Here is a 25,194-nt window from a genome sequence, read left to right as displayed (position 1 = left end):
TCTATGGGCCAATGCAATACCATGAGGGGATCTTGGATTTTAACAATTTTCTTGAACTTTATCTGGGATGTACAAATACAGATCTCAACTACACATATGAGAAACAAATCAGCATTGAAATGTCAAATTGAGGTTCAGCCTGTTTAGGAATGCTCACAGTGATAATGGCAGCGCTGTAGTGTTCTTTAAAACTTTAATACAGTAGTGTAGGCAAGGGTTATAAAAAGGAAACACCGCCCTATATGTTTCAAATGTTTCGTCTTGTTCTGTATATATTCATGTGCTTGAAGCGTAAACACATGATCAACTGGTCCTTTTGCAGGCTGGCAGTGACGGCCACAAAAACTCTGCATTGCCCTCGCATAGCCTCCACCTTTTTCTAAACCTTGGATGTGGTTTGTGAGGCACTGTAAAATCCTCTTAAATGGAACTTTTACTTCTATTATCCAGGTTTGGGTGGATATGGTCAACGGCCGGGAGTCCCGTTTGGATACCCTATCAAAGCTCCGAAAGCACCAGGTACAGTCTGCCATGACCGTTTGCCTTTTCTTAGACTTCTGTTTGCAAACACATAATATCAATCATCACAGACGGTTCATTAATAAATAGACACCATCTTTAAAGTTGAGGAATGCAGGAATTCATAGCTATCGTTGGATGGAGTGAATGCAGTCGGCCCATCACAGCATTGCGTGCATTCCTATGCTTAAATAGAGGGGACTGCCTGTGCTTGCCAGCAGTTGACATCTCAAATCTCTGCGGGTGCTCCAGTCCACAGGACTCACACATTGGGAAGGGAGGAGCAGAATCGAGTCCCAGCAGTGACCAAGCCAATACCCAGACAAGGTCATGGATGGCCTTGAGCTATTGCTAAATGGGGGACAAAAATCAAAGTGTGGAACTATTGGATGCATAGCTACTATTGGATGCAATACATGGTTTAAACATGGTCAAGGGTACAGAAAAATATTTACAGTTCAATGTCTGTTAATAAAGGCTTTATAAGCCTTGCCAAAAATACCAGGTCCTTCTGTGTTTCCTGTAAATGTTATCAGCATAACAAAAACACTATTTGATACAGTTCTGTTAAGTGTGTCTCCCTATAATGATGTATTAAATACCCACTTTTTACCCCAGTTTACAGCCGCTACCAGCCCCAATATGGATACCCGGGGTATGGTTACAATGGTTACCGTCCACAGGTCATGTATGGTGCGTTAGTACCTGGACTTTGTAGTTAGAAATACACGACCCTTCATTTGAGGCCTTAGTAAGCCATATCAAAAACTGCGTCCAACTTATTCTTACACACTGCTGTGTGCTTAGATCTTATATTACTATATGCTAATATATAGGCCTCAAAATCAGGATCTTGTATTGTATCTTCCTCCATCTCCCTTTTTCTCTGGAGAACTCCATGAGACAAAACGCATCAGACTTCAAATTTCATGATGGAAGGAAGCATACCATACTAAAGCCAGACAAGCTTTAAAGCTGAGCAACTGATTGCCACTTAACTGTCTAATATTGTCGATTGCCTAAAAAACTGGCACTTAAGGGCTCAACTTTAAACCACTAAATAATTTCACTAACAGTAGCTGAGTTATCCATTTTACAACATTTGCTACATTGCTTTAAATGCTTTTGATATCATACTGTATCACTAAACTGGTTTTGCTGGGGAAGCGTTTCATTTTTGCTGGTTCAAACTGGATCTTTGTGTACTAAGGTTGTGGAAAACAAACAAATAACAGTATAAGTAAATCTCCATAGTGTATTCTTATCTGTAAAACTATGTAAAACACCAGGGCATGTCTTATTTTAATCATTTAAACAGCATTGTTTAGATCAATTGAACGGACTCCCACAGTCTCCACAATACTGGGTGACTGTATACTGACACTTTGCAGTCTTAATATAAAGAATGGGTTTGATTCCTAAATAGAGAAGTCTTTAGGTCAGTTTAAGTCCAGTCTACAAATCATTACATTGTGGTGTGCATTGTGAATTTGCTTTCTTTTCCGGTTGAGAAACGTAGTTTTCACTGAACCGTTAAATCCACCTCTACTCCTAAACGTCACTGCACTACTTTAGGTTTCTTCAAACATGAGCTTTACATTTGGTTCAAGAACCAAAGGCGGAATCGTTCAAGAGGCTGTGAATGTATTATGTCTTGTTCTTAATAAAACCAATGTGCTCTGAAGCAGCGTCATGCTGATGATGTAAACCAGCAATCAGCATGAAGCACAGGGGCCAGTGTGCATGCTTGAGTTCAGAGCGAGCAAATGCTTGACAAGGTAATGATAAAGCTTGGGTCATGGCATCAAATTCAAGTGCTTAGGGAAGAGAGAATACAATCCAGCACATTCAATATGTGATTTTGAGAAAGTTCAGTAATCCATCTTAGAACGAACAGAAAGAAACGGTGGCATGACCTGTGTTTTAAATACACCTTGAAGCAACCCTACTAACAATTTACAAGCAAGTTTTGACCTAGTTCTACAAAAGTTCCTAAATGCTATCAAACTCATTTCTACATTTTGGGGAGTGTATACTAAGCTTCTGATGAAAAGTAACTTGCTGATTCTGTGTTTTGGTTTATAACAGGTGGCTATGGAACACCTTATGGTGGAGCTCTGCCCTATGGTAGGCTACTTTGATCCTTCACAATACATTCTGGACAATAAAAACCCTGGAAATATTCAATGCTTGTTTAAACATTTCCAGTCTGTCGAATAGAATCGCTGTAAATCCATGGTTGTTAATTCTACGATATCCAACAGACATTCTTCATTGCTCAAAAAGTGATACTTTAAAATGCAGAAGTCACAGTTGGCTTAGCTGTCCTATCCTTAAGAGGTTTCTTAATGTAAGCTCTGGGACAACGCATGAAGGCTAGTGCTCTTGGAGCGCACAGTTTGACCGTGTTGCTGTTCTAGGTTATGGTGGTTTGGGAGCTGGATTAGGAGCAGGAGCCGGATCAAAGCCAGGATACCCCACAGCAAATGGTAAAGCATTTCATTTTAGCCGATATTAATTAAATTGCACTTGAAGTTAAACGGTAGCTATGTTCTAGAGTCGCAAAGACGCTTTATTAAACAGAGAGTGGGGGTGGGCGTATGGGACGGGTTACCTTGTTGATGCTGAATCATCAGGATCAACCAGCTACTAGGGACCGGAAGCTCGTTGCTTGTCTTTTGTTCTTAGGTTCTTATAATGGGTGCAATTTGTTTTCATCCCAGGTGTTGGAGCCCAGGTTGCAGCTCAGGCCCAGGCAGCAGCCAAAGCTGCTAAATATGGTGAGAGCCACGACTTTCTGATTTAAAAACGCATTGACTAACCTGCATGCGTTTCTTGAAAGCACAGTGATGCATGGTTAAAGCACGAAGGCACGGTACAGGCATTGCCCTGTACAAGGATGGTACGCTTGCCTATGGCATGCAAACAGTGCCTACGACAAGTTAGAGATTGTAGAATCGGTTTCCAGAGATTGATTCACATTAACAGTCATTGCTTTACCCGTTTCAGGTGGTGGTGTTCCCGGGGGTGGTGTCTATCCAGGGGCAGGAGGAGTTCCTGGTTTTTACCCTGGAGCCGGTGGAGCAGGAGTCTACCCTGGAGGTACCAGTGACTTGTGTTTGGTCAGAAGGCATAGCCACATTGGCAATAACATGCAGCCCCATCAGCTGGGTCAGGACTGCTGATCTCTTGATCCGTCTGCTGTACTGTACTGGTTCATTGTGCTCCAAAATATGTTTCGAGTTGAAGTGTCCTATTCAAGACTGTTAGTGGGTAAATTACAATGAACTTAAAGCAGTGTACTAACTGGGGATGATCCTGTGGTTAGTACAGAGGACTGTACTAATGCTAGACTGCAGCATAATTTTAATTGCAAATAATAAAGTGCTTCCAGGTAGACTGTGGTTAGGTTCTAAGATGGAGTTTAAAAAGACTGCAAGTGCAATTGGTAATCTTTGGTAGAAAAAAATGCAACACAAATTAATTTGTAACATTTTTAATAAGCACATATAAACTGCCGATGTACTGATTGCGCTTTAGTTTAAGGTTAATATCCTACATTTTCTCATCCTCCTGAATATTACTGTTCTTACTCTGCAATTTCAATTTCACTCAATTAGAATTTTCTCACTGCTTATTTCACATGTTTTATAAGCACGAGAGCGCTGGAATTATTCACATTAATGATCTATTATTATGAATAGATTGTACATCTATTAATGGTATATAATTGATGTTATAATAAACAGCACATATGGATACAGTTATATTATTGTATTTTGTAGCAGTCACTGGCATTATACCTCAAGTGCATTTTTGAAGTCATCAACTGTGAAAGACCTTGAAAAAATAATAACAATTGAACAAGTGATTTGATCAATTAAGTTAATTGAGAGCTTAAGTTGGAATGAAAACCAGAAGACTCTGCAGCCCTCGAGGACTGGAGTTTGACACCCCTGTTCTAGCGTCCCAAAGACGCTTTATTAAACAGAGAGTGGGGGTGGGCGTATGGGGCGGGTTACCTTGTTGATGCTGAATCATCAGGATCAACCAGCTACTAGGGACCGGAAGCTTGTTGCTTGTCTTTTGTTCTTAGATTCTTATGATGGGTGCAATTTGTCTTCATCCCAGGTGCTGGAGTCCAGGCAGCAGCCAAAGCTGCTAAATATGGTGAGAGCCACGACTTTCTGATTACAAGCACATTCACTAATCTTTATTGCAGGAATTCCTCAGCTTGGTGCTAAACCTCCAAAATATGGTAACATTCTTTTGAATGTTTTTCTTGCTCTGTCTCACAAACCTTCTGTTTTAGAATTGCTCTTACACCAGGCCAGTGCAATCGCTACAGTGTGACCTGTGATGCATTATAAATGTGCAACAAGCATCTGTTTTTTTCGTTCTATGAAATGTTGGCCATGTTAAACCTGTTAAAAGCAATTTTTTAAAAAAATATTTTGTTAGCAGAATGTGTGTGTGCTCACATACATACCAGCTGTGGGATTCTAGTACGTTCATCCTTGTTTGTTCAGAAATACTATTTAACACATGTTTCCATGGTAAAAAAAATAAATAAATAAAATGAGCAAAAGTGTACACATTGCAACACAAAAATGTTCACTGCGGTGCGCCCCTTCAACCAGGGGCTGGTGCCGGTCTCGTTCCTGGAGCCGGTGGAACGGGAGTCTACCCTGGAGCTGGTGGAACGGGAGTCTACCCTGGAGCTGGTGGAGTGGGAGTCTACCCTGGAGGTACCAGTGACTTGTGTTTGGTCAGAAGGCATATCCACATTGGCAGTAACATGCAGCCCCATCAGCTGGGTCAGGACTGCTGATCTCTTGATCCGTCTGCTGTACTGTACTGGTTCATTGTGCTCCAAAGTATGTTTAGAGTTGAAGTGTCCTATTCAAGACTGTTAGTGGGTGAATTACAATGAACTTAAAGCAGCGTACTAACTGGGGATGATCCTGTAGTTAGTATGGAGCACTGTACTAATGATAAACTGCAGGATCATTTTAATTGCAAATAATCAAGTGCTTCCAGGTAGACTGTGGTTCGGTTTTAAGATGGGGTTTCAAAAGTTGACACTGAATCATTGGGCTCAACCAGTTACTAGGGACCGGAAGCTCATTGCTTGTCTTTTGTTCTTAGGTTCTTATAATGGGTGCTATTTGTTTTCATCCCAGGTGTTGGAGCCCAGGTTGCAGCTCAGGCTCAGGCCCAGGCAGCAGCCAAAGCTGCAGCCAAAGCTGCTAAATATGGTGAGAGCCACGACTTTCTGATTACAAGCGCATTCACTAACCTTTATTGCAGGAATTCCTCAGCTTGGTGCTAAACCTCCAAAATATGGTAAAAAGATTTGTTTTGAATGTTTTTCTTGCGCTGCCTCACAAGCCTTCTGTTTTAGAATTGCATTTACCCCGGGGGTTCCTGAGTGGCGCATCCAGTAAAGGCGCTTTGCATGGCGTGCAGGATGTGCCCTATAGCCTGGAGATCGCAGGTTCGAATCCAGCCTATGTCACTGCTGACCGTGACCGGGAGTTTCTAGGGGGCGGCGCACAATTGGCCGAGCGCTGCCCGGGTAGGGAGGGCTTAGGTCGGCAGGGGAATCCACGGCTCACCACGCACCAGCGACCCCTGTGGCCGATAGGGAGCCTGCGGTTCTGCAGTGGAGTTGTCAAATCTGTGTTGTCCTCCGGCACTATAGGTCTGGTGGCCTCGCTGTGGATCCGCAGTGCGAAAAATGACAGATTAGCAGGAGCACGTTTTGGAGGACGCGTGTTCCAGCCTCCGTTTCCCGAGTCGACAGGGGGTTGCAGCGGTGAACCGGGACACAAATAATAATTGGGTATTCCAAATTGGGGAGAAAATCAGGGTAAAAAAACATTGGTGACAACTAAATTTATTAAAAAAAAAAGAATTGCACTTACCCCAGGCCAGAGCAATCACTATAGTATGACCTATGATGCATTATAAATGTGCAACAAGCATCTGTTTTTTCTTCTATGAAATGTTGCCCATGTTAAACCTGTTAGTAGCATTTTTAAAAACATTTATATATATATATATATATATATATATATATATATATATATATATATATATATATATATATATATATATATATATATATTTTGTTAGCAGAATGTGTGTCTGCTCAAATACACACCAGCTGTGGGATTATGTTCAGTACGTTCACCCTTGTTTGTTCAGAAATACTATTTAACAAATGTTTTTATGGTAAAAAAAAATTTAAAATGAGCAAAAGCGTACACATTGCAACACAAAAATGTTCACTGCGGTGCTCCCCTTCAACCAGGGGCTGGTGCCGGTCTCGTTCCTGGAGCCGGTGGAACGGGAGTCTACCCTGGAGCTGGTGGAGTGGGAGTCTACCCTGGAGGTACCAGTGACTTGTGTTTGGTCAGAAGGCATATCCACATTGGCAATAACATGCAGCCCCATCAGCTGGGTCAGGACTGCTGATCTCTTGATCCGTCTGCTGTACTGTACTGGTTCATTGTGCTCCAAAGTATGTTTAGAGTTGAAGTGTCCTATTCAAGACTGTCAGTGGGTGAATTACAGTGAACTTAAAGCAGCGTACTAACTGGGGATGATCCTGTGGTTAATACAGAGGACTGTACTAATGATAGACTGCAGCATAGTTTTAATTGCAAATAATCAAGTGCTTCCAGGTAGACTGTGGTTAGGTTTTAAGATGGGATTTAAAAAGTTGACACTGAATCATTGGGCTCAACCAGTTACTAGGAACCGGAAGCTCGTTGCTTGTCTTTTGTTCTTAAGTTCTTATAATGGGTGCTATTTGTTTTCATCCCAGGTGTTGGAGCCCAGGTTGCAGCTCAGGCTCAGGCCCAGGCAGCAGCCAAAGCTGCTAAATATGGTGAGAGCAACGACTTTCAGATTACAAGCGCATTCACTAACCTTTATTGCAGGAATTCCTCAGCTTGGTGCTAAACCTCCAAAATATGGTAAAATTCTTTTGAATGTTTTTCTTGCTCTGTCTCACAAGCCTTCAGTTTTAGAATTGCTCTTACCCCAGGCCAGTGCAATCGCTACAGTATGATCTATGATGAGTTATAAATGTGCAACAAGCATCTGTTTTTTCTTCTATTCAATGTTGCCCGTGTTAAACCTGTTAGTAGCAAAAAAAAAAAAAAAAAGGATATATATTTTGTTAGCAGAATGTGTGTGTGCTCAAATACATACCAGCTGTGGGATTCTAGTATGCACACCCTTGTTTGCTCAGAAATACTATTTAACATTTACTATTTAATTATTTTTTTTACCATGGAAACATAGTATATAATACTATGTTTCCATGGTAAAAAATAAATAAATAAAATGAGCAAAAGCGTACACATTGCAACACAAAAATGTTCACTGCGGTGCTCCCCTTCAACCAGGGGCTGGTGCCGGTCGCGTTCCTGGAGCCGTTGGAACGGGAGTCTACCCTGGAGCTGGTGGAGCAGGAGTCTACCCTGGAGGTACCAGTGACTTGTGTTTGGTCAGAAGGCATATCCACATTGGCAATAACATGCAGCCCCATCAGCTGGGTCAGGACTGCTGATCTCTTGATCCGTCTGCTGTACTGTACTGGTTCATTGTGCTCCAAAATATGTTTAGAGTTGAAGTGTCCTATTCAAGACTGTTAGTTTGAGTTACACAAATGGCTTAACAGGTATCAATTGAATTCTTAAAGTAGAGTAGAAAAGTCAGGGTAAAGTACTGAAAATCAGAAGCCATATATATAATGCATGTTCTAATAAACAGCACATATGGATACAGTTATATTATTGCAGTCAGTTGCAGTCATTACATTATGCCTCTATCTCTTTCTTTATTGCAGGAATTCCTCAGCTTGGTGCTAAACCTCCAAAATATGGTAAAATTCTTTTGAATGTTTTTCTTGCTCTGTCTCACAAGCCTTCTGTTTTAGAATTGCTCTTACACCAGGCCAGTGCAATCTCTACAGTATGACCTGTGATGCATTATAAATGTGCAACAAGCATCTGTTTTTTCTTCTATTCAGTGCTGCCCATGTTAAACTTGTTAGTAGCAGTTTTTATTTATTTATTTATATATTTTTTTTATATTTTGTTAGCAGAATGTGTGTGTGCTCAAATACATACCAGGTGAGGGATTAATGTATGCACACCCTTGTTTGCTCAGAAATACTATTAACAAATGTTTTTAAAGTAAATAAAAATAACAATAAAATAAGCAAAAACAAACACATTGCAACACAAAAATGAATTACCCTCTCGTTGTTAACTGCAGGTGCTCCCCTTCAGCCGGGAGCCGGTGTTCTTCCGGGAGCGGGAGTCTACCCTGGAGCTGGTGGAGCGGGAGTCTACCCTGGAGCTGGTGGAGCGGGAGTCTACCCTGGAGCTGGTGGAGCGGGAGTCTACCCTGGAGGTACCAGTGACCTGTTTGGTCAGGAAGCATAACCAATATTAGCATTAATGATCTATTATGAATACATCTATTAATGATATATAATGCATGTTCTAATAAACAGCACATATGGATACAGTTATATTATTGCAGTCAGTTGCAGTCATTACATTATGCCTCTATCTCTTTCTTTATTGCAGGAATTCCACAGCTTGGTGCTAAACCTCCAAAATATGGTAAAATTCTTTTGAATGTTTTTCTTGCTCTGTCTCACAAGCCTTCTGTTTTAGAATTGCTCTTACCCCAGACCAATGCAATCGCTACAGTATGACCTGTGATGCGTTATGAATGCGTTATAAATGTGCATTATTTAGTTAGCAGAATGTGTGTGTGCTGAAATACAGACCAGGTGTGGGATTCTAGTACATACACCCTTGTTTGCTTAGAAATACTATTTAACACATGCTTTTAAGGTAACACAAAAATGTTAAGTGCAGGTGCTCCCCTTCAACCAGGGGCCGGTCTTGTTCCTGGAGCTGGTGTTGTTCCTGGAGCTGGTGTTGTTCCTGGAGCTGGTGTTGTTCCTGGAGCTGGTGTTGTTCCTGGAGCTGGTCTAATTCCTGGAGCTGGTCTACTTCCTGGAGCCGGGGGTGTTGCAGGTACTGGGGTGCCAGGAGGTGTACAAATTCAGCCTGTAGGCAAATTGTGGCCTGCTACACCTTTTCTGTCTACCTTAGCTGTAGCAGTTTGGTGCAGGTGTAGTTAAGATGGCTTAGTCCCATTACGGGTTTTTTTTTTAAACAGATTAATTCTCGGTTAAGTATCAATACATTGTTTTTATATTTTGTTTTAGGGCTACCTACCGGAGCAGGGCTACCTCAAGGTACTCAACAGAATTTCAGAAAACCAAAAAAGTCAACGGGCTAAATTCTCAAAGCGATTTACTTCAAATTGTCATTAGCATTTATTTTTTAAGAGAGATGAAACACACCCAATAAAATTCCCAAACCAGTGACAAACAACTTTTAACTTACGAACTTGTATGAAGTCTTAAGTTTTAGAATTGTAATGGTGTGTTTTTTTTCCTTTCAGATCAAAATTACGCTAATGACGATTTTGAGTAACTTTGATAATCTAGCTCCATGTTTTAAAGAAAAATATTCTCAAAGCTATTTACTCCTAATTGTTGTTGGTACATTTTGTTTTCTGTAAGGAAGAAATACCAAGTGCAATTCTAATGCATCTAGGCTTCTTGCAGTCCCTTAAATGAAATGTCTTACATTTCTGGTTTGATAACATCATTCAGTTTTCTTCCATTCTGGAATCTGGAGTAAAATGCCTTTAAAAAAGCCCTATTAACTAAGTAAGTAATACACTTTATTCACTTCTGCCACAATTAAGGGGTGTTATTTTTTAATGTTAAGTAGAAATCAGTAGTGTTGGGCAATTTGCTGTACAGAAAACATGTACGCATTTTATATAAGAGCTAAAGCACCAACTTCTATTACTAGTTTGCTTTTGTTTTAATTTGGCTCAAGTGTTCTAAACTGCCACCATCAGCCTTATTAAAGGGCTAATAATATTTAGGCTTGCAGCACAGCCTAACGGCACAGCTACTTCCATTCTCTGCCTTGCTAACAGACCTGCCCGATACACCAAAGTATCGAACTCTTTGATTTCCCTTCTCTGTTTGTGGTTACATGGAGTCCAGCAGGGCTCGGGTGACCAGTAAATATGTTCTGTAAAACGTGTATAAATCCGGCAGGATAAATAGGTCTCTTTTATAACTTTTCAAACTGTGTATTTTCCAGCTGGTGGCCCAACACTAACCCCTGGGGAAATTGACATTCCAGGTATAAAAACCATCTCTGTTCCTTGTGAGATCACAATACGCCCTCTGTAGGGTTCTAAAGGGCCAAGTTAAATGCAGTATGACATTAAAATAATTGATGACGTAACTCTGCTATGGAAAGTTTTTTTTTTTTTTATAAGTGGTTTGATTTACTGTTCTATGAATTTAGAAAATTAGTCGCTACGTAATTTGGACCCCAATTCCCTAGATTAAAGTTCTACAAATAAATACTTTTTTCTAGAAAAGGTTGTATTTAATGCCCCCTAACATTGGTGTAATTCTATTAGGATAATACACTAAAATATATTTTATAAAATTATATATATATATATATATATATATATATATATATATATATATATATATATATATATATATATATATATATATATATAATCTATTAAATATACTCTATTAACACAATGGGTAATATTTAAAAGGGGGGTTGGGTTGAATAGAAGAAGGCTGTCATGTATTTATTTATTAATAACCATTAAGGCCTACATCGTGAAGAGTGGGCATTAATAGTCTTGCAAGAACTATACGTCTCCATAAATACCTTCATGCTGTTTATTTCAACCTAAATTCATGGGACCCACTTGCACTACGCTCCCTATGCTGCAGCTTCTCTTACTTCTATGTGTTCTGCATCTCCTTAGAAAACTTTACCACAGTGTTTTTGCACGGTATCTTTGCAGTTTGCCATGGTTATACTACGAATTTACCATCATGTACCCTGGTTTACCGTACCTCACTATTCTTTACAATGCTTACCTGTGCTTTACCATGCTTTCACTGTGCTTTACGGCACTTAGCTATGCTGTTACTGTGGTAAACTTTTCTAAGGGAACGTCTTGCACTCTACATTGCTGCCCCTGGACCAGTCAGGCACTGCTGCCTCCCAGTGCTTGCTCTGCCTCTCTCTGCTCCCTGACACCGCAGAGGCCTGCATTCTGGTTCTCCTGCCGCTCTTCAGTTTAAAGGAAAATTGTGCATTTGCAGATCCACACAATTTATATTTTAATATTATCTGGGGCTGTTTTTTTTTTTTTGCACATTTACCAACTAGCTTAAAAAATAGGTTTACCAACAATTTTTGTTAATGGTTGGTAACCTTTAGTAAAAAAAAAAATCCTTTAAAAATGCAAAACAAGTCGCATTTGCATTACCAGCTTATGAAACACATTTGTGAGCTAATTATTAACAGTTAAAAAAAAACACGCTCAAAATAAACTTTGACCTTCTATTTATCCGCAGCACCCCCACATGTACATGAATAATTCACATGTAAAGCTTTACACTTTATTGCTCAATGTCAGGTGGTTATTGTAACATTGATATTGTCTGACCTTGATATAGCTTTATAGTTCAACCCTACAAGACACAAGACAAGCATACAAGGTGTCAGCACTATCCAAAAACAGTTAATTCAGGATTTATGACTGTGTTGAAAGTTGCATGAAAAAAACTTTAACAAATGGCAGAGATGCAGGCACTCCTAAGTTTGGAGTGGTTGGGTAAACCCCCCAATGTAATGGAGGGTCAGCTGGTGTGCATCTTTATACAGCTAGAACATACAGAAGTAAAAGAGCCATAGTTGGGGTCATAGTGAAAAGCCTATAAGGTGACCTTGGCACGTGGGGAACAAACCCAGAAGCAGTGTAGCACGCAAACCAGGAAACGGATTTGAAACCATGTTGTATTTTGACAGGCGGACCGACGGGTGTAACCACTGGGGGCAAGCCTCCTAAACCCAGTAAGAACTGTTATGCATTGCATTTAAATCGATGATAATTATTTCAATAACAAACTGTATGTAATTTGCAATTTCCTGCCTCATCTTCTAAGATAACTATTGGGTCAGCTTGACTAAAACTGATTTTTGCTGCTTCTTCAGGGGAAAACATTTATATAGCATGTGTTTACATGTGTGTGCGTGTGTGTATATAATACATTACCTGTTCAGACCATCAGTGTAATTTCCAGTGGGGGCAGATGGTGCTTTATACAATCCCATTTAATATTACAGTTTATTCAGTGATAAACAACCTCTTAAATATTAGTTGTTTTGTTTTTTTTTCAGTTGGTACAGGGGTTGTCCAGCCAGGTCCTGGTGAGTTCACAGCCTTGATTCTTCTTGTATTATAAATTAGGAAGAGTACGTCCCATTCCGCTGAAACGTTGGTCAGGTTTACCAAACATTTGTTCTTGAGAGATAACACCACTTTTTTCCTTAAAGAAAACACAGTTGAAACGTTATGAAACTTAGTTAAGCTCAGTTAGGAAGTTCTCTTGCACATAAGAAATAAAGTCAAATCATTTTTGTATTCCTGTTTATCAGATTTTTTTAATATAGTTTACATTTGTTTTATATGCAGTGAGACTTTTTATATGTGCATTCTTACACAATTGCAAAAATATATATTTGTATTAAATATTAATAATTTTATTTTACGGAGTGATTCGAACCAGTTGAAATCTACTGGCAGAGTGTTTTTGGGGTTCCTATTACCAGTACACATTCTATTGCCAGTAAGAAGCCCTTAAAAACTCTGCTGTCAGGAGTATAACACCAGGGCTGAAAAAAGAGAAATACTTAGATTGTATTGACTTTAAGTTTAGAGAAAGTGAAATGGGTGGTTATATTAAAAATCCTACTGGTAGTGACCTGTGCCTTTATTTTAATATTAATATTTTATTTGTATTGTTTTTCTGAAAGGTACAGGGGTCCTGCCTGGTGACGGAGGTGAGTGGTTTCTTTACCTCAATTTATTTTGTTGGTTTCAGTCGAATTTCCTGCCTATTTTCTATAATCTAAAATAAAAGGTTATTTTAAATGACGGTCATAAACTATTCAATTTGTTCATCCCTTGGGAATTCAAAGTCTTAAAACTGTGAAACCAAAACAGCAAAAGTAGTTCAGCTGTGATTATTTATATTTTGTTTTCCAGTTGGTCCGGGAGGTGTTCAGCCTGGCACTGGTAAGTATTATTATTATTATTATTATTATTAGCAGTAGTAGTCATAGTAGTGAATCATAGGTCATATAACATGCATTTTAACACTAAGGTTTTACTCTGTAGAGAATAAAAATAAATAACAGCAATTTTCAGTAGCAGGTGTTTTGACCAACAGAAATGGTTCACATTCTGAAATGCTCAAATCCTTCATAACTCAAATATGCCCATTAAAATGAATCTATTCTACTTTGTTTTCTGATTGGTGCAGGTGTTCTGCAGCCTGGGGTAGGAAGTAAGTGGCTACTTTTTAAATGTCTCAATTTCATGCCCATTTCAGCACAGTGAATTAGTCATAAACTGGCATTGCAGGGACAGACAAACCAGGCATTCTTATACGGTATACCAAGTTTTGTACCCTTCTTATGTCTATATCTTACATAACTGTACCTCACTGTCAGTTAGCTTGTAATTGACAATATAACAAATATTTCAATGTAGTCAATTTGACTGATAATTCGATAAAGCAATCCACAATTTAAAATAAAACAGAGCAACATAATGAATGGAATTTGTGTCCTGTTGTTTTTCAGCGGGACTGGTTCAGCCAGGTGGTGAGTTTTTCTTGCTAGTATTTTCAGTTTTCAGTGTTCACTTTGAGATAGCATGCTATGCATTGAGGACTGAGCTGAAACTCTTCAAGTAAGGCTGGATTTCTGATTGGTCTCCTGTACTGACAGTAATGAAAAAAAGGGCTTTACATTGAGATGGCTGCAATCCTTGAAAATAATCTCTTACTTTAATTTGTCTCAAATTGCATACAACCTGATCCATCTACATTTTGAGAACAATCTTTCTGCATTCAAGCAAAAGTTAATAACAAAATGTATACAGTGTTTAGAAGTGCTTTTGAATATTTAAAACGTGGGGTTTGCCCAGATTTACCAAAGAGATAAAAATATATATATATTGTGGTGTCACTAAAAAGTATTATATGACTGATATACTATATGTAGACAAGTACCCCATAAGCATCATCATAATAAGAGCTGGCGTTGCTTATGATACATGGCAGAATTTCAGGAGTCTGGGATCATGTGGTGGGATGCTTTCCCCAGTCCCACTGGTGTGATTTGGAATGACACAGTATTGGGAATCAATAATGTGCCGTGACAAGGAATAGGAACAGGGATTTCAAATTAGTATTACTGACTGTAACCCTTTGCCCTCATTTTACTGCAAAGTGCTAGTATTGACGGACAGTCCAGCTGCACATTCACCACTCTCATTATTATGTAATTTGATGGAATTTACAAATAATTAAATTTGCATTCAATATACTGTATTTTTGTTTATTTTTTCTCTAGTCGGTACAGGACTTGTTCAGCCAGGTGCTGGTAAGTAAGGTTTTTTTTTTTTGTTTGTTTGTTTTTTCCGTGATTTCTTGTTAGGCATATCCAGTTTGACCTGAATCTAAATACCTATAGCTATGATCTCGACCTTTGTTTGAGCATTTTATCATTTCCACCACACGGAGGAGCCAAAATCCTTTATCAGCTCTGACAGCTCAGCTTTTTCACAATCTCCCCCAACATGTTTATAACAGACTAAGAGTAATGTAATTTTAAGTATACTCGTACAAAAATAATACTAGTACTGATCCATGTGAATACATTTACAAAAGCGTACTCTATAACATGGTCCAAATTGCTAGATTGAAACTTGTGTTGCTGAAGTAGTGTATGCTTTATGTACTGTACATAGATCACTTTTCTAATGCTTTTTGATCTTTTGCAGGAGCTAAACCTCCAAAACCTGCAGGTATGTCTTCAAGTTCCTTATCAATTTGTTATATATATTGTCATGTGCGTAATGTACTGCAACTCTCTATGAAAACCCAACCTTATTTAATGAATCAGAGCATGCACTGAAGAACAGTCTTTAAATAAAGAAATACTGTTAAAGAAATAAAGAAATCTGTATTGCATCCAATGCATGTGATCCTAATTAGGAATATTGATGAAAACTCATTTTCATCATTTCCATTGAATGCAGACGTCATGGGATTTGTGCATAGTATCTTCTTACAGCCTTTTTGAATAATGTTATACCACTGAGATATAGATTCAAGGTTGCAAACCTGCCTAGACCAATTCAAATAAAAAAAAATCTGTCCGCGGCTGATTTTTTGTTTAACTCTTTCAACTCTGCAGATCTGTAGTTCAATACTTATCTAGGAAAAATAACTCCACTCAAAACTGTACAGCGCTCTAGTAGTATAGGAAAGATAAACTCCCTTCAATCACTCAAAACAGCAGACCAGAAAACAAACGTAATGTACTAACTTATGGACGTTTTTAAATGCATTCTAAGTAGAAGACACTGAAACTATTTAATTAGTGATCCTAGGAGGTTAATCTTTCTGTAAAATTGATGAGTGAAACAGCTGACAAGCATCCTCAGTGTTGAGGATCGTCTTTCTAATCTGTCTAAAGGAGTCTGTGATATACAGAGACAAACTCCAGAACAATGAATGCAGCCCTTTCCTTTGTATCATGATTCAGGTGGATATCCTTATGGCCAGGTGTATGGAGCAGGTATGCAGAATGAGAGGGCAGTGCAATACTGGGATTGAGAAATCCCTTCTCAGCACTGAAGAATGACAGTTTACAAACATACTGGTGCAGGCATATGCAGATACATACATAAAGGTCATGGTATCATAACTTTGCATGCAAGTATGAATAGACCGATAATATCTTCTGATGACTCGGTATACAGTACAGTATAAAACACTCTGACTTTGTTCTGCACAAACTGGTGGAAATAAATGAAGCCATACTGCATCATACTTTTGACGTTTAGCATCCAGTCAGACAAGTAATACAACCGAAAGAAGCCTTTTGCTTCGAGGGAGTGTTCCAATAACACCTAGAGGTTGATCTGCATTTCAGAACCAGTAAATGAAAGGCAGAGTTTCATTTTGGAAAGCCAAACAAGATTACTGTAAAAGAAGCAAGTTACATACAAAAATGCGAGTGTGAGTGAAGTGTTTCTCTCCTGCTATGTTTCAGGTGGATACCCCTATGTGCCAGGACTGTACCAGCCTGGCGTCGGAACAGGTATGCGCAGCACTTAAAGCAGTTTTTATGGTCAGGTGGCCCTGCTTGGTGTTATCTAGCTTCGGTGTCTGTTTGTGTTGCATGGGTATGTGCCCTTAAAGCATTTTACCATCAAGCACGGTAAAGCACAGTGGTGTATGGTCAAGTGTAATATAAATTAAACAATAATAAACTACATGGTAATGCAGTGATGGAAATATATTATCTGGGTGAGTTTGAACATGTTTATTTGTGTGTAAATGTTACAGTTACTCATCCAGCACATGTTCCACAAACAGAGGCCCCTGAGATTCAGACACTGAATACAGAATGAACTTGCTGCTCATTATCACAGCCCGATTTTCATTTCACATCGTTAGAGAGAAGGAATGTACTGTAACTCCCTCTCCCAGCGGGGCACTATCTGAAAGCTGTGCCGGAAACGTTATCAGTAATAGCTTCCTCGTTGGTGACATACTTTATTTTAATAAAGCTGAGGCCAGGAACATCGTCCACCAACTGCCAACTGGCCTTAAGAGTGTCGGACCTGTGAGATATATGGACAGGGCAAGCAGGCGGCTAGATTAGCTTGAGTGACCATCCCTGCTGCTTACTGTCCTGCAAGCTCACTGTTAATCGCAACATATTTTTGGCTCGACAGGTGTGAGGTATCCAACTGGTGTGGGACTGGGAGGTAAAGGGCCCAAACCAGGTATGCTTTATATCATCTTTATATTAACCATAAATAAACAGTCACAGCATAACAAAACAGCAGCACACACAATTGCCTCGCCTCGTCAATGGGTTGAGGAAGTCATTCTTTCAATATCATTTTGCAGGGCAGGTAGTGGCTGTTCATTTTTTAACTGTCTGCCTGTGTTATTGACTTTCACTCACTTGATTTAGTCAGGAATAAAAGGGGCATAAGTGTCCGAAGTATAGTTTTAGTGCCCCCCCCCCCATCAGGTACCATGATCTTAAGTCCTGTAGTATTGAGACTGTGAAAAATTGAGACTTACAATTAGAGCCTAGCTATGAGAATATATTTAATTTGATATCTATTTGGGTTTACAAAATGTACTTTTATTTCAGGATATGGTGGCTACGGCGGTGGTTTACAAGCAGGTAAGAATGCTTTTTGAGCATTAAAATAAAATTATCCATGTTACCGAGTTAAAGGGCTGGCATTATGTTGTGTGGGAGGGCTAGTTTTCTACCAGAAATACAGATTGTACCATAATCCTTATTATCTTCTACTACATATGTTTTGGAGACTATGTAGCCTCCCACACTCAATGATCTCCCCCTGTTCCTTCTTATGGAGCACTGTATCATGCTGCCTCTAAATGAAGGGGGACTAGCCGACTAATACTGTGTATTTTTGGCCCAGGTGGAGTCCCAGGTTACGGTGGCTATCCACAGGCTTACCCAGGTATGTGCTTGAATGTCATATACAGTAGCAAGGTCACAGCCAAGTTATTGAGGCATGTTATATAATGGTATATAGCAGTGCTAGTGTGGCTTTCCCATTGCCTTATGGAAATGTATTGTCCAATGTGCGGTGACTTGGTAAGTCTGAAATAACAGGCAATGCATTTTTAGGTTTTGCAATGCAAAATATGCAGTGAGCTCAAAGTATTCAAGTCTTATATTAACATGTGTAAAGTCTGTGCTTTCCCATATGATCCGTGCAGTATGTAAAGACATGCTTGTGTAGGTTTGACTCTTGTAATGGTGATTCTGTTTACTCGTGTTTTGGATTAGGAGCTGGAGCACAGCAGAAATGCAGACAGGCAGGTATGCAGGTCACACTGGCAACGCCTCTGTCACCTCCCTGTTTAACAAACCCTGATCAGGAAAGGGGGACTCAAGCTTCAAGGAGAGAGGAGCTGAAAGGCCATCTTTATTTCAGGGAATGTGATTACCTTCTGCAGGTATCCTGCAATTGCATATTTGTGAATACCTGCAGTAGGGCACGAGAGAGGCAGGGTCTGCTACTGTTCACTAAAGCAGTTGGTTGCGATTGCATAGGAAATGATGACCTGCTTTATTCATTATTACATTTAACCATTTGGAATCTCTCCTTGCTTTACATGTATACAGCAGCTTATAGAGGCAACTGTTTTGTTTTCATATAGATAGAGCTGTACCCTGTCAGTCCCTGAATTAATTTTAACTGGTTTTGATTTTCAATGAAAATCATACACTGTATTTTTGTAAGTGCTGCATTACGTGATGCCTCTGAGATTCCTCTGAGATTAAATGGATTATAAGATGATACACAGAATAAATTCTATTACATTATTAGTGCATTTGCAGGGGCATCGTCAATTCAAATCCTTATGTACAACAGCCGTAGATATTGAGCACAAATTCTTATTCTCACAGAGAGCCTGACCAGATCTATAAATCTGTGACACTCTGATTCACATTTATTTCTCAATTTGAGAAAAACTCAAACTGTCATTGGATGAGTGCTTCCTAGGACTCCCCCAAGGTATCATAAATATGCCAAGGGAGCTGGTGTAATGGAACAACTTATTGAACAACCTGTTTGCACAAAAGAGCATGCTTGATTTCTCAGTATATGTCTTATGATGTGTGCAGAACATGCATCTTTTCAAAATGTGCAGCAGTAATGATATTGCAATGTTACTGTGCTGTAGTTGAATAATGCATTACCCATACATTACCCATTTTTCACAAATGTGATATAGCATACCTTGAATAATACATACACATTACTCTTTGCATTTTTCAATCAATGTATCAGTGTTAGCTATTCTTACACTATTACAGTTACACTATTGCAATATGCTAAAACACTGAAAGATAGATTATGTATCGCCCTGCAGATATGAATTCCAGACTGTTAAAACAATACGGGACATAGCTAATCAATTATCTATTAGAATGACCTAAACAGATATCAATACCTCCCATTTTAACACTCCTATCTTTAGTGATACCAATAAGGGGAACATACCAGAAATTTCAGTTACTCTATTTAGATCCAATAATTTAAAAAGACCTCTAGATGTGGCATTGTAGCATTGTTTTCCATGCAGTTGCAATTCGTTGTAGTAAATTCACATGTGCCCTACTGTTAGCGGTGTTTCTTGTTAATATAGACCTGCTTCTGAACCGTGGGATGTTGGCCTTGAAGCTCACATGGGGTTGAGTTGTCCAGCACTGTTGCTAAGCTTCAATAACTGACTTACCCTAATGAACAGAGTTTAACCCAGTCCATGTTATACTGTACATACACAGAGGAGTCGTATGTAGGTAAATCATCACTGTAACATCTCACCTTCATGAAAATGAAGTTCATTCCAAGTTCAGCTCCTGCAATGTGATTTTTAACAACTAATTTAATCTAAAGGCTTACGTTGGCAGCAACTAAAACATCTGTGTATAACCAATAACTATGTGGTCATCTGATACATCAGGTAGAGTGCTGAATACGGGTGAGTTATTGAAGAAAGTCCTGGCATGCGATTATGCACTCTACTTGATTGAAGACACTGAGATCCGTGTTTTAAGAAATATAGCTGACTGTCAGTCTGATGTATGAGTTACAAAAAAGCTGCACCGATGTGTTCTGAAACATTGTTGACATGCAGTAAGTGTGCCCTAGATAGGTAACAATCTGCTTGTATATATTTACAATCGTTCAGTATTATTATCTTTTAACTGCTGGGGGTGGTTGAAATGACCCTGCCAAGACTTTTGAGTTCTGGGATAACCACTAATTAACATACTGCTTCCTCTGATGTTTGGCATCTGAAAGAACGTGACTGTTGTCATGGAAACCGACAGGCAAAGAAGAGCAAACTGTCCTGGACATTGCTGTTGAGTTCACGGAATGTCCTTGCTAGATCTGCAACCAAAATGCTTTGTGCAAGTTATGGTGCAAGTTATTCTGGGGAGATATATTTTTTTAATTCACTGCTTTTTTGATGATTTTTTTAATGTCCATGTTCTCTGTGTTTGCATTACTTTTTACTAAAATGCTTTTTTCCAGTTGGATTGTAAACCTACTGTAGTCTAATGAGACATTATAAAGCATGTACAGTATATATATATGGATTTCAGTTGTAAAGTAGCATATTGGTCTCCTGCCAAGAGTGACGGCAGCTCATTCATAATGTCAATAATAGGCTGGACTAATTCCGATTATTTACCCAAGAGCTCAACTGAGAAATAGCGACTCATTTCAAGTGTTTCGGCGCAGTAGAAGACGATAAAGAACGTGCTCGGAATGGTACAGTGATCAAATGCTTCACCAAGGATTTTATTTGAGGATGCCCAACAAGGATTTTAAACTAAGATTTCCAGACCCTGGGCTTTACCAGGGTTGTTTCAGAATCTCTTGTTCTGAAATGTAAATTACAGTCCTTGCATTGCTTCAGTAACCATCAGCCAATTGTTATTTACCCTCTCTGCTGGAGAGAGCTGGCCACTTCCTACTCAGAAAGCTGATGTGCTGTTTAGAGTCAATCTGATAATGCAATGCCTCTCTATTTTAAGGTCTTTAATTGTCCTGCTGGTGCAGGCCTCTCGAGACATGTCTGGGTGGTGATTAAATTGGATTAAGTTACAGCTAGTTGTGTGGCAAATATTGCTATCAGCTATTTCATGCACAGAGCCACCTGAAATATACAGTATGTAGTTAAAACAGGGCTTGACTTTTGCTTGTTTGCTGTTTTACGTCAGTAGGCCGCTTGGAATGCTGTGGAATAAAATTTTCCATACCGATTTTATGGGATGCCTTTGTCAAGAAAATGTTGCATTTCTGCTGTTTTTTTATCTCAACAAGTGAACTCTTCTTAAAATATATTGTGTCTGTATTTCCCTTCTCTGTTTCTAATGTTTTGCAGCATTGCAATGTGGCCTACAGTTCTTACAACCTTTTACTTTGCTTTCAGAAGAAGTTGATATCTTGATTTATATTTTAGCAAGTGTATGTCTAGCGCTAAAGTATTTTCAAAAATACACACATTAAAAAGCATTTGCGTTCATGTAATCTCATTTTAATATGTGCTGTGGTGCTATTTTGTTTCTCTGTTGGTCTTCATCTGTACGTATCGACACATACCATTTGACTGTAGTGTACTGTCTGTAATGGACTGCATGTTTTAAAAGGTTGCTGTTTATATTTATTCTCTTCAGTCCTCCATCCCAGTCTCCCATGACTTTTTCTACTTTTCAATTAAAACTGGAAATCATTTTGTTTTTATAGGATATGGGCAAGTTCCTGGCCAGCTAGGGCAGCAAGGTAAGTACATTTTTTTAAAATATAATATCACATATAATCTGGCATTTCCAATGAAAGCTGAACTGCATACAGGATTACTGATGCGGCAGCTTCCATATAATTACTTTTTTGATGGTTTCTTTCAAAGTCCCACGCAGATCTCCTCACTGCAGTTGCAGAGCCTGCATTATGCATTATGTTTGAACAATCATGTGTTTGAACATTAAGCCTTAAATTCTCACATCTTTAGGATAGTTAGACAGGGGATTACCAAAGCCAGATGTACTTTTTAATCAAAAGCTAGAGCTTAGTTTTATTACCATTTCTGTTTAGTATCTGAGTGAGACAGGTGTTAAGCTGAGGGAACACGAAGCCACTTCTTCAGGAACAGTGGCTTGAAACCTGGTTCCAGGAGACCTACTTTGAGGCAACCTTGCAGTATCAAACCACAGATCTCCCCTGGTGTGCCATGCAGTGGCCTGAAACCTAGTCTCCTGCTGTGTAGTGGTCTATTTATGACTAGTGGAATATTTGAATAACTTCTGTGGGGTGAGTTAGTTAAGGCAGCAAAGTCCTCCAGTCCTACAGCAGGTCGTGTCTGATTGTTCTTCTAACTGTTTCAGCTAAACCCTCCAAACAGTATGGTGGAGCGATGGGCTTGCTGGGACCATACAGAGGTAGGCCATACCTACAAATGTGTTATTACAGCGAAGAGATCGTTTTCAAAAGCAAGCAACTCATGTACAGTAGCTGGATGCCCAAACAGCAAGATCTTTTACATACATGGGCCAATGTTGTACTGGGATAGATGGGAGATAATTTCCTCCTCCAGCTGAAATGACCTAGGCAGTCGCTATCTAAAAGCATGGTTTGCAAAAAGAAATTACTTTAAGTTAGTGTAGCACCGGAAATCATGTTTTTAAATACAAATACATGTTTGCATAAGTTTCTTTCAAAACTGCCCATATGAGACCTATGGAAGTGCAGAACAGGTAAGATTAAATCATTTTACACATGCACCCTCTGAAAACCTCTAAGCGAAGCTATACACACACTTTCACTGGAACTCCCTGCTGTGTTGAAATTCAACCAAGCACTTTCTAATCTGCTTTTTTTGTTTCTTCTTGACTCTTGTTATCTTAGGGGGTGTTCCCTGCGCGCAAGGCAAATACTGCGGGCGAAGGAGAAAATAAAAGACCTGGGAATGAAATGACCTCAAGAATTTATGGTGCTACTGCATAATCTAAAATGTAAATGGTGTTGCATTAAAAAAAAAAATCCCCTTTTTCATGTACAAAATAAAAAATGACACTTGGATAAAGGATTTTTAAGCTTGGTTATACCAGATAAATATTAAATTGGAAGGGAAGGTCATTAAAATGCAATACACCAGGCCATACCCTTGTGAATATTGTTATACTACTTATGCATAATGGCAGCATATACTTGATATAATAAGTGTACTGTGTCTGTAGTATACTGCTTTCTCATAAGGATAAGCCTTGTGTGATAACGTCTGTATTATAGTGAACCTGCTTGAAAGTGTCTATATCTCCTTTATACATACTGTGGGAACCCACGCTTGTGCTGTCTCAGTGTAGGGAAGCCCCAGCATCAATTAAGCTTTATACATTGCCCATTTTTCACTTCTGCTGTATGCATGCATCTAAATTCTGCTTGCATGCAATGGAAGTTTAAAACATTGTGTTTTATTGCAGTAATGCACGTTGCTATCAGGTTACACTCATTAACAAAAAAAAACATTCTGCTGGTTTTTGAAAGCTAATGCACTTTTATACCATGCCTTTCTGATCCAGTGTAGTTTCATCTTTTAAAAGTAATTATTAGATAACAACGAAAAGAAAGTGGTTTGTACAAGTGTAATCCATCAAATCGTTTATTAAGGAACTGATATCTGTTTGGCATTTTTAAAGACACATAGCCAGGAGCATCATGTTATAGGAGGTGGAGGGGATTGGTGTCCTATGAGAAATACAAAAACACCTCCAGCATATCACTAGGTAGTTCATCCAGCCCTATCCTTCATTAGCACGTTTTCATCTATTTCCTTGTCTTATAGTTAATTGTATGATGAGCTTTCTGCTCTGAAGAAGATTATAGCATCAGCATAACTTTCAACACTGAGGTGGACTCCTGAAGCTGTGCCTCCTCAACACAAATCCCCAAAATAAAAAATACAAGAAAATAGTTTCGGACAATTCAAGTCAGCCAGTCACACGTTTTTGAGCACTTCCCCATTATTTGAGCACAAATGAATTGCCATAATGCTGAACACGTTTGAAACACAGTCGCTTCTGCTCAATGAGATTTAACAACACGACGCATAACTAATGCTTGTTTTGGAAGAAAGCAATCAAATATTAGTAACGGTCCCGTATAGTATTGTGAATTACAGTTTATAGGTTTTAATTTTATTGAATAATTTTCCCCACAAAACAAGGGGAAAGAGGTGCTTCAGTTCATCTTGAACTCCCAGTAATTAACAAACAGTTTACACTATATTTTGCATCGTGCTCAATGTTTGTGTTTTTTTAACTTTGGGTCGTGGAGCTGAACAGTTAGTCAGGCAGTCAATCTAGGCTTTTGAAATGTCATTTGTCTAATTGTGCACCATTTTAACTTGACTTTTTATATCTTTCTCCTCCATTTTAAAAAATGTGTAAATTATAAAATGAAAGCAGTACGTTTTGTTTTTATTTTGCTTGTGCAATTACTTAGCTACTGTGGATTATTAGTGTATTTTCTTAAGTTAATTCCCTGAAAAGGAAATAGGAGACCTTTTGTGATGGTGTTGCCATGTATGAGTGTGCCATGTGGACTACAGGCTGAAGTATAACTTGTTCTAGTACGGTATGCTTAAAGGCATGTGTAGCTCAAGTCTTCTGAAAAAGAAATGTTTGATAGAGAAGGTCTACTTGAACAAACAGACCCCTTATTTTTGCCTGGCACAATACATGGGAATGCCAGCCGTTTGATTTGCTGTATCTATACCTGTTTCTGCTCTAGTTATTTTATACCAACAGTACTGTATTTGGACTGACTTTGAGCCCTGAAATAAAAACTCTCTTTGTCTTTCAA

General features: G+C 38.9%; 1 protein-coding gene across 18 annotated transcripts in view; it reads left to right on the top strand.

The window, feature by feature from the left end:
• Positions 1-25,194, top strand: part of LOC117964249 (elastin-like) — a 54,638-nt gene extending 29,444 nt beyond the window's left edge. For 4 of the 18 annotated variants that reach the window (XM_059000795.1, XM_059000796.1, XM_059000792.1 and 1 more), the window contains 34 exons: positions 451-519; positions 1,138-1,212; positions 2,608-2,646; positions 2,940-3,008; positions 3,243-3,299; positions 3,529-3,621; positions 4,651-4,689; positions 5,160-5,267; positions 5,703-5,777; positions 6,836-6,916; positions 7,352-7,414; positions 7,938-8,018; positions 8,381-8,416; positions 8,812-8,949; positions 9,129-9,164; positions 9,426-9,587; positions 9,782-9,811; positions 10,740-10,781; positions 12,492-12,536; positions 12,864-12,893; positions 13,500-13,526; positions 13,732-13,761; positions 14,009-14,032; positions 14,331-14,351; positions 15,105-15,134; positions 15,535-15,558; positions 16,302-16,334; positions 16,812-16,859; positions 17,500-17,550; positions 17,931-17,963; positions 18,229-18,270; positions 22,081-22,116; positions 22,719-22,772; positions 23,239-25,194. In XM_059000795.1, the coding sequence (XP_058856778.1) occupies positions 451-519; positions 1,138-1,212; positions 2,608-2,646; positions 2,940-3,008; positions 3,243-3,299; positions 3,529-3,621; positions 4,651-4,689; positions 5,160-5,267; positions 5,703-5,777; positions 6,836-6,916; positions 7,352-7,414; positions 7,938-8,018; positions 8,381-8,416; positions 8,812-8,949; positions 9,129-9,164; positions 9,426-9,587; positions 9,782-9,811; positions 10,740-10,781; positions 12,492-12,536; positions 12,864-12,893; positions 13,500-13,526; positions 13,732-13,761; positions 14,009-14,032; positions 14,331-14,351; positions 15,105-15,134; positions 15,535-15,558; positions 16,302-16,334; positions 16,812-16,859; positions 17,500-17,550; positions 17,931-17,963; positions 18,229-18,270; positions 22,081-22,116; positions 22,719-22,772; positions 23,239-23,288 (1,871 nt within the window). In that variant the 3' untranslated portion in view covers positions 23,289-25,194. The remainder of the gene's footprint in view (positions 1-450; positions 520-1,137; positions 1,213-2,607; positions 2,647-2,939; positions 3,009-3,242; positions 3,300-3,528; positions 3,622-4,650; positions 4,690-5,159; positions 5,268-5,702; positions 5,778-6,835; positions 6,917-7,351; positions 7,415-7,937; positions 8,019-8,380; positions 8,417-8,811; positions 8,950-9,128; positions 9,165-9,425; positions 9,588-9,781; positions 9,812-10,739; positions 10,782-12,491; positions 12,537-12,863; positions 12,894-13,499; positions 13,527-13,731; positions 13,762-14,008; positions 14,033-14,330; positions 14,352-15,104; positions 15,135-15,534; positions 15,559-16,301; positions 16,335-16,811; positions 16,860-17,499; positions 17,551-17,930; positions 17,964-18,228; positions 18,271-22,080; positions 22,117-22,718; positions 22,773-23,238) is intronic. The other 14 variants (XM_059000788.1, XM_059000790.1, XM_059000791.1 and 11 more) reach the window with 14 other exon arrangements.

This window comes from Acipenser ruthenus, chromosome 26 (genome assembly GCF_902713425.1).
Source record: "Acipenser ruthenus chromosome 26, fAciRut3.2 maternal haplotype, whole genome shotgun sequence".
NCBI classification, from domain to species: Eukaryota; Metazoa; Chordata; class Actinopteri; order Acipenseriformes; family Acipenseridae; genus Acipenser; species Acipenser ruthenus.
Note: the sequence above shows the minus strand (reverse complement) of the source record. Positions and strands in the feature narration are given on the sequence as shown.